We start from the raw sequence: 15,282 nt of genomic DNA on the forward strand, positions 1-15,282 counted from the left end.
TTAAATTTTTTTTTCTCTCACAAATTATAGTTATTTTAAACATAATACAATTATTTTTAATTTGTCAAGTAGTCTTGTGATAAACCGAATAATATACATATATAAATTTGGAACCAAATCTTTTGAAAATATTTACAGAAAAAGGTTACCATAACTTAATCAGGGTATTTAATTATAATGCAATTACTTTGATGAAAAAGTATATTCTTTTACAGAAATATTTTTTTACAGAAAGAGAAGGGTCAATTTTTTTTTATTTTTCATTAAGATGTGTGCAGCTTGTCTTTGGCTTATCACATGGAAATAAAATTCTTTTTATTGGTTGACTGACTAATGCTAGTGGTACTAAATTGTGATTGGATACTGAAGGTCTTGGTTTGGTCAAATAAAATCATGGATTAAGATAATGCTGTCAGAGACATTTCTACAGGCTTCAGTAGTAAGTTGAGAGAGTAGTGACGTCTAAAGCTGGCATCATCTAAAGTGTTTCACACTTTATTTTTAGACCATTTGTTCAGTGCAACTAATCACTCAACCTTGAAGAACATTTGAGTACACACCCTCCACTATGAACACAAAGGCAGAAGAGACCAAAGATGGATTATAGGATAACTAAAAAAAGAGCATGGGCTTCCATACTTTACTGTTCAGAAGTTCAAAATCATGTGACATTGAAGACTGGAGTAATGGCTACTGAAAATTCAGCTTTGCCACCACAGGAATAAATTACATTTTAGAATATATTAAAATAGAAAAAAATGTTTTATTTAAAAGATTCACCATATAACATGTTTTACTGTATTTTTTATCAAATAAATAGAGCCTTGGTGAGCAGCCTTCTTTTCACTTGGGTTCATTACAACACTGTTCCCCAGGTCATTTGCTAAGCACACAAAACATTTGATTTTATCCTTGATTCTTGTTTTCCCACATTCCACGTTTGGAATGAAAATGGTGGAAAAAATTTCTGAGGTGGAGTCGTTCCACCTCTAACCCATTTCCTAAGACTCTAAAAGAGAAAAATAAGAGATTAACAGAGACTAACTAGTTTTACTTATAATCTATTTGATAAGAATATGAGATTGAAAAATAAGAGATTAACAGACAGTAGTTGTGAGATTAACAGAGACTAACTAGTAACACTCATGACCAATTCGTACGTATTTTACAAGGTGTCTAATTCATACAAATTTGTACAACCTCACTTGTACGATTTTATATGATTTGTTTAAACCCCAGTGTCAGGTAGGTTTAGGGGCAGGGTTAGGTGTAGGTCATTCATACAAATTCATACGAATTGTGCAACTCGTAAAATACATACGATTTGGCAAAAACCATATGAATTTGTACGAGTGTGGTCGTATAAATTCGTATGAATTAGCAACCTCGTAAAATATGTACAAATTGCCATGAGATCGGGCTGGCAAGTCTATGACATGGTTATTCAAATGATTTCAAAACTCCCTGTGTAATATGGATACATTTACACGACAATGACAATGAAAAATTGAAAAGTTTTCCTCTATTTTCCTTTTGTGAAAATCTTTGCATACAGACAACAATATTGTTAAAGCTTGTTCACATTGATCCGCAAAAACAATAAAAAAACTGTGTTTATCATGCCAGCCCAGTAGTTGGTGATGTCACTTGTAAAGAAACACTGTTTCTTTGCATCTACGTAGTTTATATGGAATCCTTTTTAAAAGCTTGCACTGAGACCCATTTTCAAAAGTTTTCAGACCCCCAAAATGCTGTTGTCGTATACATGAACGGTCTGTTCAAATGCATAACCCCCCCCATTTTTGCTATAAACGGTGTCGTATAAACACCCCCAAAAGAGCTTTTTCCAAAATACTTTATTACAGTCTTCAACTCCTGTTCATAATGATACTTCTCAAAAGTACTATAATTTCTCTTTTAATTAGCAAAGAAATACTGAGTGCAGTGATGTAATGAACAAAAACACTAGGACATTTGTAATAATTCCAAAGATGTTGGGCTTTCATTACCTGTCTAATAACTCCCAGTCTTCACCCCCCCATTTGTCTGTGAATTCTCTGGTATTCATGCCTCCAATACGGTCCATGTCTGACTTGTAGATTCCCATCAGACCGTAACCAGCAACCTCCCAAAGCCCTGTGACAGAAATATTTGAACACAAATAAAGCATAGATTAACATTATTTTCATATCTGAACATGCACCACCATGTACCAGTGCCTGCAAGGCAGGAAAAGTTTCATGATAATAGATGATAATGATAGTAGATGATAAGAGTTTATCCTTCTGAAACTTCGCAGGTGTCATGACGCCTCATGAAGGCAGTTATAGATTAAGTTTGCAAATGCACGCAAAAAAAGGTCAAACAAGATTTGTAATTCAAATTTCACAGTGACCCCATCACTGTCAGTAGACTTTGCAGACTAGGTTGTGGATGTTTCTCTACTGGCACAAGTTTCTATGATATTGTGGTTTCTAGATCTAGGAGTTTTTTTCCACCTGTTTCATCATCATTATTCATCATGGCCGAAATTGTAAGTCTGATCACTTTGAAAAAACAATGAGATCTGATGAGCTTTGATGAACACTAAACAACATTGGAGACCAGTACCAGCTGGGGCTCTTGGGGAAGCACCACAATCCAGTCTCATCACAATTGGAGCATAGACCATCTTTCCCTCAACACAATGTTTTCGTATACTGTTTATTATATTCACAGGATAGTAGAGGTGCAGGTCACACAGGAACAAAATACTGTGTTCATCCTGTGAAGGAAGAACCAAAATAAAAACATATTATGTATATCCATTCATTAATCCAAAACAGTAGCTTCAAAGGAGCAAGAAAAAGAATAAGAAACATGAAGAGCTTTTTTGTTAAAATGAGGTTACCTACTTCAACAAGATCTATTCCAGCTTGAAGGCCACCTGATCTTTGAAAATTACCATCCATCTTCTTAAATTTGTAACTGTATATTTGTGCATGTTGACGTCATTAGCCATAGAATTGTGCAGAGACAAACACACTCATATTTACAAAAAAAAAAAAAAAATTTTTAAAACAAAGTGTTTTACCTTGGTAATGCTGCCTTTTTGAGTCTTTTCTCAATATCTATATCAGAGCTGCTGTAGTCTATAATTATTACATTAAAGTTTTTGTCCCCAGTTACTCTGTACACTTTTTCCATTTCCCTGATAAACTGTATGATCCATCTGGCCTGATCTTTCACTGTTGAAAGATAAATGAAGACATTCATCATTTTGTCTTAGGAACACACGGAGAGACTGACAGATATCTGATGATACAAATCAAAGAACTAAAAATATGCCACATTCAGTTTAGTAATGGTACAGTTACGTTGCACTGTTGCAAGACTTGAATGCAGCACAATTAAAAGACATTGATATTAATAAATCTGATTAGTTTCACCTGCCACAATAATATGAACAGTAGCAGTTGGGTTCCAGCTGAATGCTTTTGGACTGCAGAGAATTGTTGGCTTTCTTGAATCCTGAGATGGTGCGTAAACGTAACGCGAAACAAGAACTTTCTGACCCTGTGGGCCCACAAGTTCAAGTTCCACCAGATAACGGCTGCCCACGCCATTGTCTTCACGCTGAACAACATTCAGCACACGCAACAGGGAGTATTCACTGTGAAGAAAAAGACACCAAAAGCTATAAAACCAGAAGTACGTGTGCACACCACACCTTCTGGTTTCTGTACCGCAACTTCTGTATTGCCATGTTTTTACGGATCAAAGCCTCATTCTGTACACATACTTTTGCCTAAAGAAGGTTCAGATGTCACTTAAGTTAAGAACCAAACAAATTAGATAAAAAAGTGACTCAACTTTAGGGGTAAGATGTGTCATGTCAAATTAAGGCACTGAGGTGATTTACATTTTAAATTTTGATATTCAAAAGCATCAACATAAATTAATGTTGGGAAATCATTTCTAGAGAAATTCATAAACCAACCAGTCAAAGGTTTACCATTCTGAATATTTATCATTTGCTAAACGAAGAAAAGTTACATTCTTACATATACATTTTTTCAATGCATAACCTCTTCCCTATATATTTGTCTATTAATTGACAACACATTTTAAATGAGAAGGGTCGAAAGAGGTAAGCACTGAACAAGATTACCGTGTCTCTTCTCTTGAATGCAGTGCTTTTAAAAAAGCTCTAACGATGGGCATGGCGTGACTTTGGGACATCACAATGTTTCCAGCTGTTCTGCAGGAATTTGCCACAATGGCAGTTTGCTTTGAAGCAACATTGAGGGGTTTCACATCATAGACACGCTGCCAGAAAGGACCTTCACCTATTTTGGATTTTGTAAAATATGTTAGAGTGCTGAATTCATTGAGTATTATGTTTGCACTTTATGTAGTATATACATTGAGCATACAAATTTAAAATTAAAGTGTGTTTAAGGCGTTCTAGGTTTTAGCAAAGAATTTTCTTCATATCAAGAACCATTTTTCACTGTATTGTAGGGTAATGTAAATGATATGGACCCAAACCATCTCAGATAATCAGGTGTGATTACAACGTGCTTTGTGCATACAAATGATCCAAAAATATTTTAATTATTATTATTATTATTTTTTGCCTTGTAACCTAAGTGACATTAACCAAAAGCATTTTAGGAGCAGAACCATTCACAACAAAACTGGGATTTTATTTTTCCTATCGCTTCAAGCTGTAAAAATAATTTTTGGATTATTATAACTAAGATTACTTTTAGAATAAGAGTTTTACCTGTATTTATCGTTTTTACATCAGGATCTTCAACCTCAGTCAGATAAGAAGCAAGTCCTTTACTAAAAACAGTGAAAATGTATACAATACATGCATGCACAAGTAGCATTATTTGCAAACAGGAAATACTGGTAAAACATGCTTTTTAAACAAGACTAATTAATAGAATACTGCATGCTTCATACTCAGCCTGAAATGATGGATCTTGTTTGTAAAAGCACATATCATCATCGTATGCATTAGTTTGTCTTGTGTAGTCATTTGGGTACACTGAAGAAAACTTTATCTACAAGAACAAGAAACATGGCCAAAGATACTCATTAACTCTTTAAAGTTCAGTTATTTTACTTATTAAGATAAACAAGTGCTGTCAAGTTGTTTATTGGTGATTCTTGGAAAATTGATGTTGTCTTTGTTTTATTTTGTGTTTCCCAGCCTTTTTAAATACTTGCCATGTAGCAATGGTTAACATCAGCATGCTAACATAAGCTGTAATGTTAGCATGGTAATGCTAACACTCTCTTGGACATTTCTGTGATGAGCATGCTAATGTAAGCAAATGTTTACAGTATATTTCACCTTCTGGAGGCTGTGATTGTTCTCTAGAATCCTTCAAAATCAATTTGACAGACATATCGGTTATCAGGGCCAAACAATCTGCAGAAATAGGTGGTTGCAATCGAAACAGAAGTTGTTTGTCAGAATCACAGCTTAGATTTTGCATAGATTAAAAATGATAAACTCACCAAATATACACCCTCGTATCGTCCAATTTGTTCTTTGAGTATGTAACTTGGACTGTAATGGCATTCGGGAAACAAATCTTTCAGGTTGGATTCATCTAGCATTTTGTCTGTTTAAATAGAGAGAACACATCTGGTCTGTTTCAATAAGAGATATGGCAAGAGTATTCTTCAAATTTCTGTTGAAAATTTCGATAACGCTGACATTTATAGATGTGATCCCGTGGGTCTTCTCTGATCATGTCTCCTGCAGGATTTGGTGACATAGGAATCGGCTGAAAGAGCCTATCATAACTTGCTTTCGTTTGAGGTATGTGATCAATATCTCCCATTTGTAGAGAAGATTCGTCTGGCAAAAGAAGCGAGTCTACATGTTATCAACAATTCCTGTTAAAGTCATAACAGTCAATATTGATAAGCCTCTAGGAAATATATCAACACAGGGAAGAACTTGTTCTTGTTAAGCCAGAATCTCCTTTCTGTTGCAACTATACATATAACACCTTAACGATGTTATGCCTTACAGATGTCTTCATAACATCACATCAACAACATTTGGCAAAACTTCCTCTTACTGGTTTCAAAATTTTGACATTTTGGGTTTTGGGATAACTTTATATTATTATAGTGACTCAGAGGTTATCACGGAAAAATAGCCATTGTCACGGTTTAAACTCCACTGCAGAAAGGGGGGACATCTGATATTAATAAAATGTACAATTTTAGGTTCATTGTTCAAGCTAAATTGTCTAATATATACACATATACTGTAGTACATACAGCTATTTCCAGATGATCCATTCCGCTGTTCTGTTTTAAAAGGATTTCAAAAAAATATTTCATGTCTTTCACCAACCTAAGAAAGAGAGAGACCATATATTATGACATGATGCAGTCTTTTTTCGAGTATGCTTTTGAAAAAAATAAGTACAAAAAAATCATACAAGACAGGTTTGGATATCTGGGATGCAAATTTCCAATACTCGCCTGGAGCAGTCCATTCATTTCCTGTCTGATGCAGAACAGAAACATGCCAAAATCATAATCAAAGAGATTAAAATTTGCCTTTAACAAAATATCAAAGAGTATTTGGACGTTTAAGTCACATTTAATGTCTATATATAATTGTACAGTATATACTGTACCTAAATTTAAGACTAAGTGGGATCAGTGGACAATTGATGCAGGAGCTTTTTTTATTCTGTGTTAATTGCATATTTAATATTAAAAGCATATTTAAATATGATTATATTAATGATAACAGTATCATTAATAAATATATTACTTGGATTCAAATACAGAATAATAAAGTTTTTATACAATGTTATTAAAGGGTTCAAAATACAGAATAATAAAGTTTTTATACAATGATATTAAAGGGTTCGCCTAAACATGAAAATTTAGTAACACTTTTATTAACTACACTTTTTTTTTTTAAATCAATTTTATCACTATTAACTAGTTTCTTATTAGCATGCCTATTATTAACATATTGGGTGTTTTATAATCTATACTTTTTTTTTTTGGGACTTCTAGTATATTCCACATCCCTAATCCTACCCAATAATTAATTGACATAAATTGCATTGTGATATGTTCACTTGCATTGTAAACACATCTACTTGAATCTCTAACAAACACATCCACATTCAGACCAGACATTACCTGACCAACATAGACGATGCATTGAAGGTTTTCTGGACTTTCGTTTAAACTGAGCCAGAACTCCGAGTTATCATCAGAGGAAACAGCAAAAATATATTCATCTATAGGCAGAACGATATCAGTACATTTGTTAACTGCCTCTACAAATGTTTAATTGAATTCAATTATATAATAAAACTGATTTATTTTCATGCTGGACCCACCAGTTACTTCAGGATGGAGGTAGCCAAAGATTCTCAGACCGTAACTGCTCCATTGAGGGGACACAGCAAGCCTGCTTACTGTAGTACGCACCTTAAGATAAACCCATAATATTATATTATATATGTGACTATCATTTATAATAGTATACAACTATATACGTAAAGAACTAACACTTGGAAATAGCGGATAGAGCAGGTTATTCCTAAGTTGATCAAGAGATCCACCGCAGCAGTCATCAAAAACGTGCATGTTCACTCGTCCCTGAGGAGGAAATAAAAATGCTCTTAGTTGTCTTAAAGCCATTAAAGAATAAAATGGTTGCAACTGGGATGCATTTCAATAAATGGAAAAGAGCTATTGCTTTCAAATATAAATTTTCTAGAGATTTTCTATTGAAAAAGTCTAGATATTTTCTCCAGTATATTTGCTAATGTAGTTATGACAAACATGCCTGTTTTCTTTTCTTTTCTTTTTCTTCGGATTTAACAGAAATTGGGAGGGTTGATATATTGATTAAATGAACAACAAATCTTTTTGTGATTCAATATATTTTTATGAAATTTAGGTTTAAAAATAAAATATATTAAAGGGGTCATATGATGCGATTTCAGTTTTTCCTTTCTCTTTGGAGTGTAACAAGCTCTTGGTGAATAAAGTAGATCTGTAAAGTTGCAAAGATTAAAGTCTCAAATCCAAAGAGATATTCATTATAAAGACTTGTCCACACCCCCCTAAAATGCCTCGTTTAAACATGACCCAACATGTCTACATCACGATGTGGGAAGATTTGCATAACACCACCCAAATGTTCACGCAAAGAAAGAATGGGTTACTTTTATTCTCGCTGTAGTATTGTTGTTGCCGCACTGTTGTGGAGACGCTGTGTTTCGTTGTGAAACTACTTTGTTTGGCCTTCCAAAAGAGGATGATATCCACTGTGCATAGAGCTTATCCGTGCTGGTCTCAGAGGAAATATATCAACTTCATGCTGTGGATTGCCAGATTGGCTTTCACCGTGGAATACAGCCCGGGGTCGTCATGTGTCCTTCGTCGAATCCGCCGGCCGCACCGTTCTTACTCGCAGGCCATTCCTCACTCACACCCGCAGTGTGTGATGCATTTTATGGAGGACTGTTTCCTGAACCTGCAGACTATCCTACAATGGGTCTGTGCTCAAAGGCTGTTTCTATAAAGTGAGGCAGTTCCAACTTTGCAAGGACAGTCTGGCGCTTCTGACTCACAGTCTGTAAGTATGTTTTCATGTGTAAAGGATTTGCCACTGATGATTCAAACGTGAGTTTTGAGCAGTGTTTCTCCAATCACAAACACAGTATAAGTCACTATAATCAGTAATTATGTCCCCACTGGATGCAACAAATTCCTCGTTTGTGATGGGTTTTATTGGTTATGTCTCATCACGCTGGGAGATGGCATCACAGTATGTTAAGGGGCGTAACATTTCCTTAACATGCTTGAGGTATTCAGCCTATCACAACGCACTGAATAGTTGGCCAAACAGCGTACACCTCGCTTTTCAGAACGATGAGCCTTGTAAAAATCGACGCATGTTTTTTGAACCTTAAACAGCGTACACCTCGCTTTTCAGAACGATGAGCCTTGTAAAAATCGTAGGTCTCTATGTTCTTTTTAGCAACGTCTTATGACCCCTAGCGCCAACCAACGTAACCAGAACTCTCAAGCATTCACCGGGAGACACACGCAATTGACTCTTTTCACATGCTTTCAAAAACTTGACCGCTCTGAATATAGTGAGTTGAGTGCGCGCGCGGCCGGCGGCGCGCGCTCAGCATCTCGCTCTCTCTTTGCTCGCTCTCTCTCTCTCGTCGCTCTCGGGTTCATTATCATCGAAGACATTTCAAGCTTCTTAGGTAATGTTACATTTTAGCATCAGTTTCGGGCCTTGGTCCCCTTTAAAATAAAATAATAACAAATTGTTGCATTTCAGCATTTCAGTTCAGTTATATTATTTGAATCTATTATTAATTGAATATTAATTTTGTTCTTTTTTATTTCTTAAAAGAAATCTTTACATTTATTCTATAAATCCTCTATAAATGTATTTTTATTTAAGAAAGGTAATGTATTCTATAAAGAATATTACAAAAATATTAAGAATTTTCTCTCTATTTAAATCACAATGCATTTAAAAAAGTAATCTTATACACACCTTATATGTTTTGATTGGCTGTTGGTCATTGGCAATATTTTTCAGGACGGTCACAGGAAGAAAAATAGTATTAAAATCAGGGGAATGTGAGAGAAATTGTCTTGATTCTGGTTAAAATTTTCATACATTAATGACAAGTCAAGTAAACAATCTTACCTGGATCTCCTGTGCATCAGGAGGCTCAACGTCTAGAAGTGATTCTTTCTTTTTGATATCTTTGTTGATGTTTGTTTTTGCAGGCCCTTGAGGAAGTTAAAATATACAAAGCCAAAATTTGCAAATGCAAACATTTACAAATTTTGCATACTAAAATCACACATTCAGTGGTGGCACTGTACTATATTGTATGATGCATTATCATCCTGTACATCCTGTACAAAGCCATCTTTATATACGGTTTATAAATTCAGAAGTAAACAATCACTATTCTTAAAAGGAGCATTTTCCCAGTGTTTCCATACATCCTGCTATAAACCACTACAAGTTGAAAGTCAAATGTCTCATGGGTGGCTTCAAAATGCGAGTATATAACTACAGAAGAAAATACCTCTAAAAGTTATTTATTTCATATAAGTGAATAATTATTAATAAAGTTCTACGGCAAAGTGTGCATTCTACAACAGCAGCAGCAAAGTCTCCAGCAAAACATTTGAATTGGGAAAACTGACACAAATAAACAAACAAACTAAAAAATAAATCCTATCTAAAAAAAAATCATACTGTAGATCTGACATTTTATGAATGGCTAATTTAAACAAATCAATCATATTCCTCAGTTTTGTGCTTGCAAACTGTTTCTAAATTATCTGACATCTTGAACTGGATCTTGGGACTTGATCTCCATTACATAAGAAAATTACTGACTAAGAATTTCAGACAATTAAAATTTGAAGAAAGACAACAAACCATAAAACAACAGCTCAACATTAAAGAACCTAATCCATCCATTATAAATAAAGGTAACTTACCATCAGGCAACATTTTTTTTTGTGCTCCCAAAAATATGAAAACATAAATCATAATACATATAACGAGTAGAAAAAATAAATACAACATCACCTTGCGGTGGTGAAAAGTTCTCAAAGTAAACATTCTGCTAGACTGTGAGCCCAGTGTAATGCCTAGGGTGTATTAAGCTATGCTTTATACACTATTGTCTCACACAAAAAAACCGGCTGAACAAGATTGTTTGGTGAGAGCTAGTTAAATGTCCTATTGGCTCTAGTCCAAATCTGACTGGGTAGATCTTACACTTTTTAGAAAAATGGTTCTAAACAGTACCAGAAAAGGTTTTGGTGCTAAATAGAACCCTTTTTATAGGGTTCCTTAAAGAACCATGCTTTGAAAGTGCTATGTAGAACCTTAATGGTGCTATAAACAACCTTTTTAATGATAGTTTGTTTCCATTAATATTAGTATATTAGTATATTTATAACATTAATATTAGTTTTATCAATATTATTTGAATAAATTATTTATTACTATTGCTTTTTTCCCCCTCTATCTGCCTGGTCTTATACTATCTTATAGCATCTATCGAGGTTTTCATAAAAACAACAACAACAACAACAGCAGTTGTGTCAATTACGTATTTTTATTTTATTTAATGACGTGAAATTGTAACAAAAATTACAGTGATCTAACAACCGTTATAGGCAGAATACAATATATGATAATTGACACTTAACATAAATAAATGCTTAAAGAAGTAAAACAAAAATAGAAACAGAAAATAGTGTAACGAAGATCAAGTTCCAGTGAAATACAGTATTTTCACAATCCTCTATGATGCCTGTAAGTCCATCATGTGTACAGTAAACAGTAAACTGTATACAGTAATCACAAAATAAAAACAACTCAATTATAAGTGAAATATCTTCACAATCCTATATGATGCCTTTAAGTCCATCATTTTGGTGTGATTGAGTGGCAGTTTCTGCAGAGGTTGAGGTTGTGATGCATCTGACATACACAATTGAGTTTAAAGTCGTCCAATTGTTTATGTAAAAACAATAATATCTATGAAGGCCAAAAGCAAAAATTCAATTCAATTCAATTCAAGTTTATTTGTATAGCGTTTTTTACGATTTCTTTACAGAAAATTAAGTTTCTACAATATTTAGTAGTAGCTTATCAGTGATGACTGTCAGTTTATGTGCATACGGCAGAAATGTTCAGAAAAATCAATAAAAGACGTAAACAAACAGACGATTAACACTATTAACAGCAATTATGCAATCAAATTTATAGCAAAATGTGGTAGTTCTGTATGTTGTCTCTGGGTTAGCATCATCTGAGGTCCTCTGAGGAGTTGGCATCATCTCTTCTCAGGTGTTCTGGATCCAGACTGGAGCTTGTGTAAATCCTAGGCAAAACAGAGAAACAAATAGAGACATAATTAGCGTAGCTGCTGTTCCAGCCAAGTAAAATTAATTAGTTTAACTCAAGTTAAAGAATAATAATGCGCATTTGATCAGATATAACTGCAGTCCAAAATTATGAGATGCATTATTTGAATGCTTGGCCAAAGAGGTGTGTTTTTAATCTAGATTTAAACAGAGAGAGTGCGTCTGAACCCCGAACATTTTCAGGAAGGCTATTCCAGAGTTTGGGAGCCAAATGCGAAAAAGCTCTACCTCCTTTAGTGGACTTTGCTATCCTAGGTACTATCAAGAGTCCAGCGTTTTGTGACCTTAGGGAGCGTGATGGCTTGTAGCGTGGTAGAAGACTAGTTAGGTACGCAGGAGCTAAGCCATTAAGGGCCTTATAAGTAAGTAATAATATTTTGTAACTGATACGGAACTTAATAGGTGGCCAGTGCAGAGACTGTAGTATTGGAGTAATATGATCATATTTTCTTGACCTGGTAAGGACTCTAGCCGCTGCATTTTGGACTGCCTGTAGCTTGTTTATTTGAAGATGCAGGACAACCACCTAGCAGTGCATTACAATAGTCCAGTCTAGAGGTCATGAATGCATGAACTAGCTTTTCTGCATCAGAAACAGGTAACATGTTTCCTAGTAACATGTTTTGGACAGAATGTGAGCCCTTCATAATGTTAAAAGAGGAAAGTGATATAAAGTGATATAAAGTCTGAGAAAAACTTTGGTCAGAATAAAATGAGGTTGGAGGAAAAAGTATATTTCAGTGCTTTTTTGCAAGAGAGCATGAATGTTTTACGGGACCACACTAATTTTGTGAGACAATGTAACAGTTCCCTTTTGAGGGAACTTCGAACTGCGTCTACTAAAGGTCGCTATGGGGAATGCCTTCAGCATGACTGGTGTCTGAAGCATACATCTAAACACGACAATCGGTGCATTCCAAATGGGATATATCGCCCTCCGAAGGGCACATTGTAGTGAAAACAATTATGGTTGCCATATTAAAGGGTCGTTCCAAACCGAAGTGCTCAAAACTTGACACTTCAAAGGGCCCTTCGGAATGAAAGATTTTGAAGGGTACAACTGATGGACACTTCGGGCTCCCATGATAGTTTGCTCAGATTCTTTGCATGATGACGGCTCCTCCGTGTGGGCACGTAATTATGACGCAGAAGGGCACTTCAAGAAACAGTTGTTTGGTCCCCTACACCCTTCAACCATTCGAAGCTCTCACTCCGGAGGGTAAACCCTTTGAAGGGATTAGGGCATAGGGAAGAGCCAATCCGAATGGAACACAGGGAGTAACATTGGCCGGCAACAGCCTATGACGTCATTATATAACACGTCATCCTCTTCTTCAACTTCACTGAAGCCGTTTGTTTATGTTAGCGTTAAGCTAAGCACAACTAGGAGTGCATGTTCTCTCACCAGAGGCTTTGCTCTGAAACTCGCAGTTTCACAACGGCTCATGTGTTGTGTGTGTGGTGAAGAGCAAGTACGTTCAGCTCTCGAGGGAGCTGAATGCGCTCTGCATTCATTGCTTATTTGTTGTGAGGGATAAGCATGAACTGAACATGCTCGACTCACGAGAAGACGTCTTGTGCTCATTATGAGGCATTTGCGGGACTACTGAGGGGGAGGTGAGTACGTCACCATTTACCCAAGTTTGTACATCGCTTGCATGTGTGCGTTCGCCTTTCGCGGGAATAGTGACGCATTCGCGGCATCGGTTTCTGTTCTCGCTTGATATCCGAGGTAATCTAGCATGTGAGCAGAGTGTTTTTAAGCTCCTGTGGGTGCTGAATGCATGCTGAGTTTTGCTGTTGCAGTGATAATTGTCTGTCCATTGTCCGTGATTCGCGGATGATGGGCAGAACATGGAAATAATCTGACCGGAAAATTTTCTCTGTAAGTGATTTCCTTCTGGTTATGTAGGTATTGTATAATGTGGATATCTGTCTGCAGTTGTTGGACAGATGATTTATATCATGTACTTATCAGAAAACCACATTATACTGCACTCTGGGAGCCCATTTCTGAAACCTTTACTTTCATTCAGGGTTGTATGACCCTCTGTTGGCTTGCGAGCCTCATTGATGCTTGGCCCTAAACTGAGCTGGTGCTCCTGTACCAACAGCTGGGTGTGGTAGAATATCATGCTTTCTGGGTCTAGGGCGAGACTTGAGGGAGGTGATACAGATGAGGCATTCCCAATGCTTTCCCAATGCCGTGGTTGGTGAGTACGATCCTTTCCATTTACTTTATTGCTAGTTTTATGTGAGCTAATTTTATGTGAATTCACTAACTAGCTTTTCTCTGCAGCACTACTTGGACCTGTCCTTCTATTATTCTGACTTTGTTTTAGGGTTAGGACCTCTGCGAGCACCTCCCCTGCTAAAGTCAGAACCTCTCGCTGTTGACCAATTGTGGTGATGGTAGTTAGAACGTCTGTATTTTGGCCGGTCTTGGTGATGTTCTTGCTTTTTTGTATTGGTTCTTGATTTGCCACGCAGTCAAGTCGCTGGGCCTCTGCGAGAGCCTTTTTTAGCAATCAGGTCTGCAGTATAATGCTGCAACCTCAGGACCCGCGGGTCCTCCATACGGGTTGAGCATTTTTCAGAGTATGATGCTTTGTGATGTGCTCCCTGATATCCTGGCTAGGTATTTGCTTCGAGAAGCTGCCCGTGCCAGGACGCGCTACACATGTCTCGCATGTCTCAGGGGTCTCCTGAGATTTAAGTCATCCTCTCAACCATCATGCACGTTCTCTGAGCTAGAGCTCCTCTCACTGAGGCGTTGAGTGGCCTAACACTCCTGTGTTCAACTCTGCAGTTTGATAGACAGTCAGGCCCATGGGACCTCCCTGACACACTGCCCTTATGGTCGAACCGGTGAATTGCCAAATAATGCCAAATAATGCAAACACAGCCATTTATGTCTTAAGGGATTAAACGGACAGGACAAACCACATTAATTCTTATATTTCATATTTATATTTATACTTATAGTTCTGTGCGTGATTGCAGCTTAATAGATGTCCCGCTGTCTATGCTGTCATAATAAAAAACAACAGTAAAGATGAAGAAAAATCATTCACAGTTCTTGAATGGAAAATGTTCAGATAATCTTAAATACTGAAAGCACTCTGTTTGTTGTTTGTAATATGTTTCTATGCTCTTCTTTTTTATTTGCTACTTGTTTGTATGTTTTGAAGTTATATTAGTTTAAAAATCTTAACATACAACTGTTTTAATATTTTTTTTTTCAATTTGTAATTATTTTAAGTAATTAATTACTTATGTAAGGATATGTAAATGTAAGGATTTTAA

General features: G+C 36.0%; 1 protein-coding gene across 1 annotated transcript; it reads right to left on the reverse strand.

The window, feature by feature from the left end:
• Positions 1-479: 479 nt before the first annotated feature.
• Positions 480-10,685, reverse strand: LOC109050212 (beta-1,4-N-acetylgalactosaminyltransferase 3-like). The gene is made up of 21 exons (XM_042743352.1): positions 10,537-10,685; positions 9,725-9,810; positions 9,569-9,610; positions 7,552-7,641; positions 7,380-7,470; positions 7,177-7,277; positions 6,456-6,523; positions 6,292-6,367; positions 6,144-6,190; positions 6,013-6,014; positions 5,717-5,878; positions 5,515-5,621; positions 4,954-5,054; positions 4,769-4,830; positions 4,151-4,328; positions 3,429-3,652; positions 3,074-3,227; positions 2,895-2,967; positions 2,611-2,764; positions 2,010-2,136; positions 480-1,009 (listed from the first exon to the last, which is right to left on the reverse strand). Exons 1-21 carry the CDS (start codon positions 10,658-10,660, stop codon positions 907-909), a joined length of 2,172 nt encoding a protein of 723 aa, XP_042599286.1. The 5' UTR covers positions 10,661-10,685; the 3' UTR covers positions 480-906.
• Between the last annotated feature and the right edge of the window lie 4,597 nt (positions 10,686-15,282).

Source organism: Cyprinus carpio, chromosome A4, assembly GCF_018340385.1.
Source record: "Cyprinus carpio isolate SPL01 chromosome A4, ASM1834038v1, whole genome shotgun sequence".
Lineage (NCBI taxonomy): Eukaryota > Metazoa > Chordata > Actinopteri > Cypriniformes > Cyprinidae > Cyprinus > Cyprinus carpio.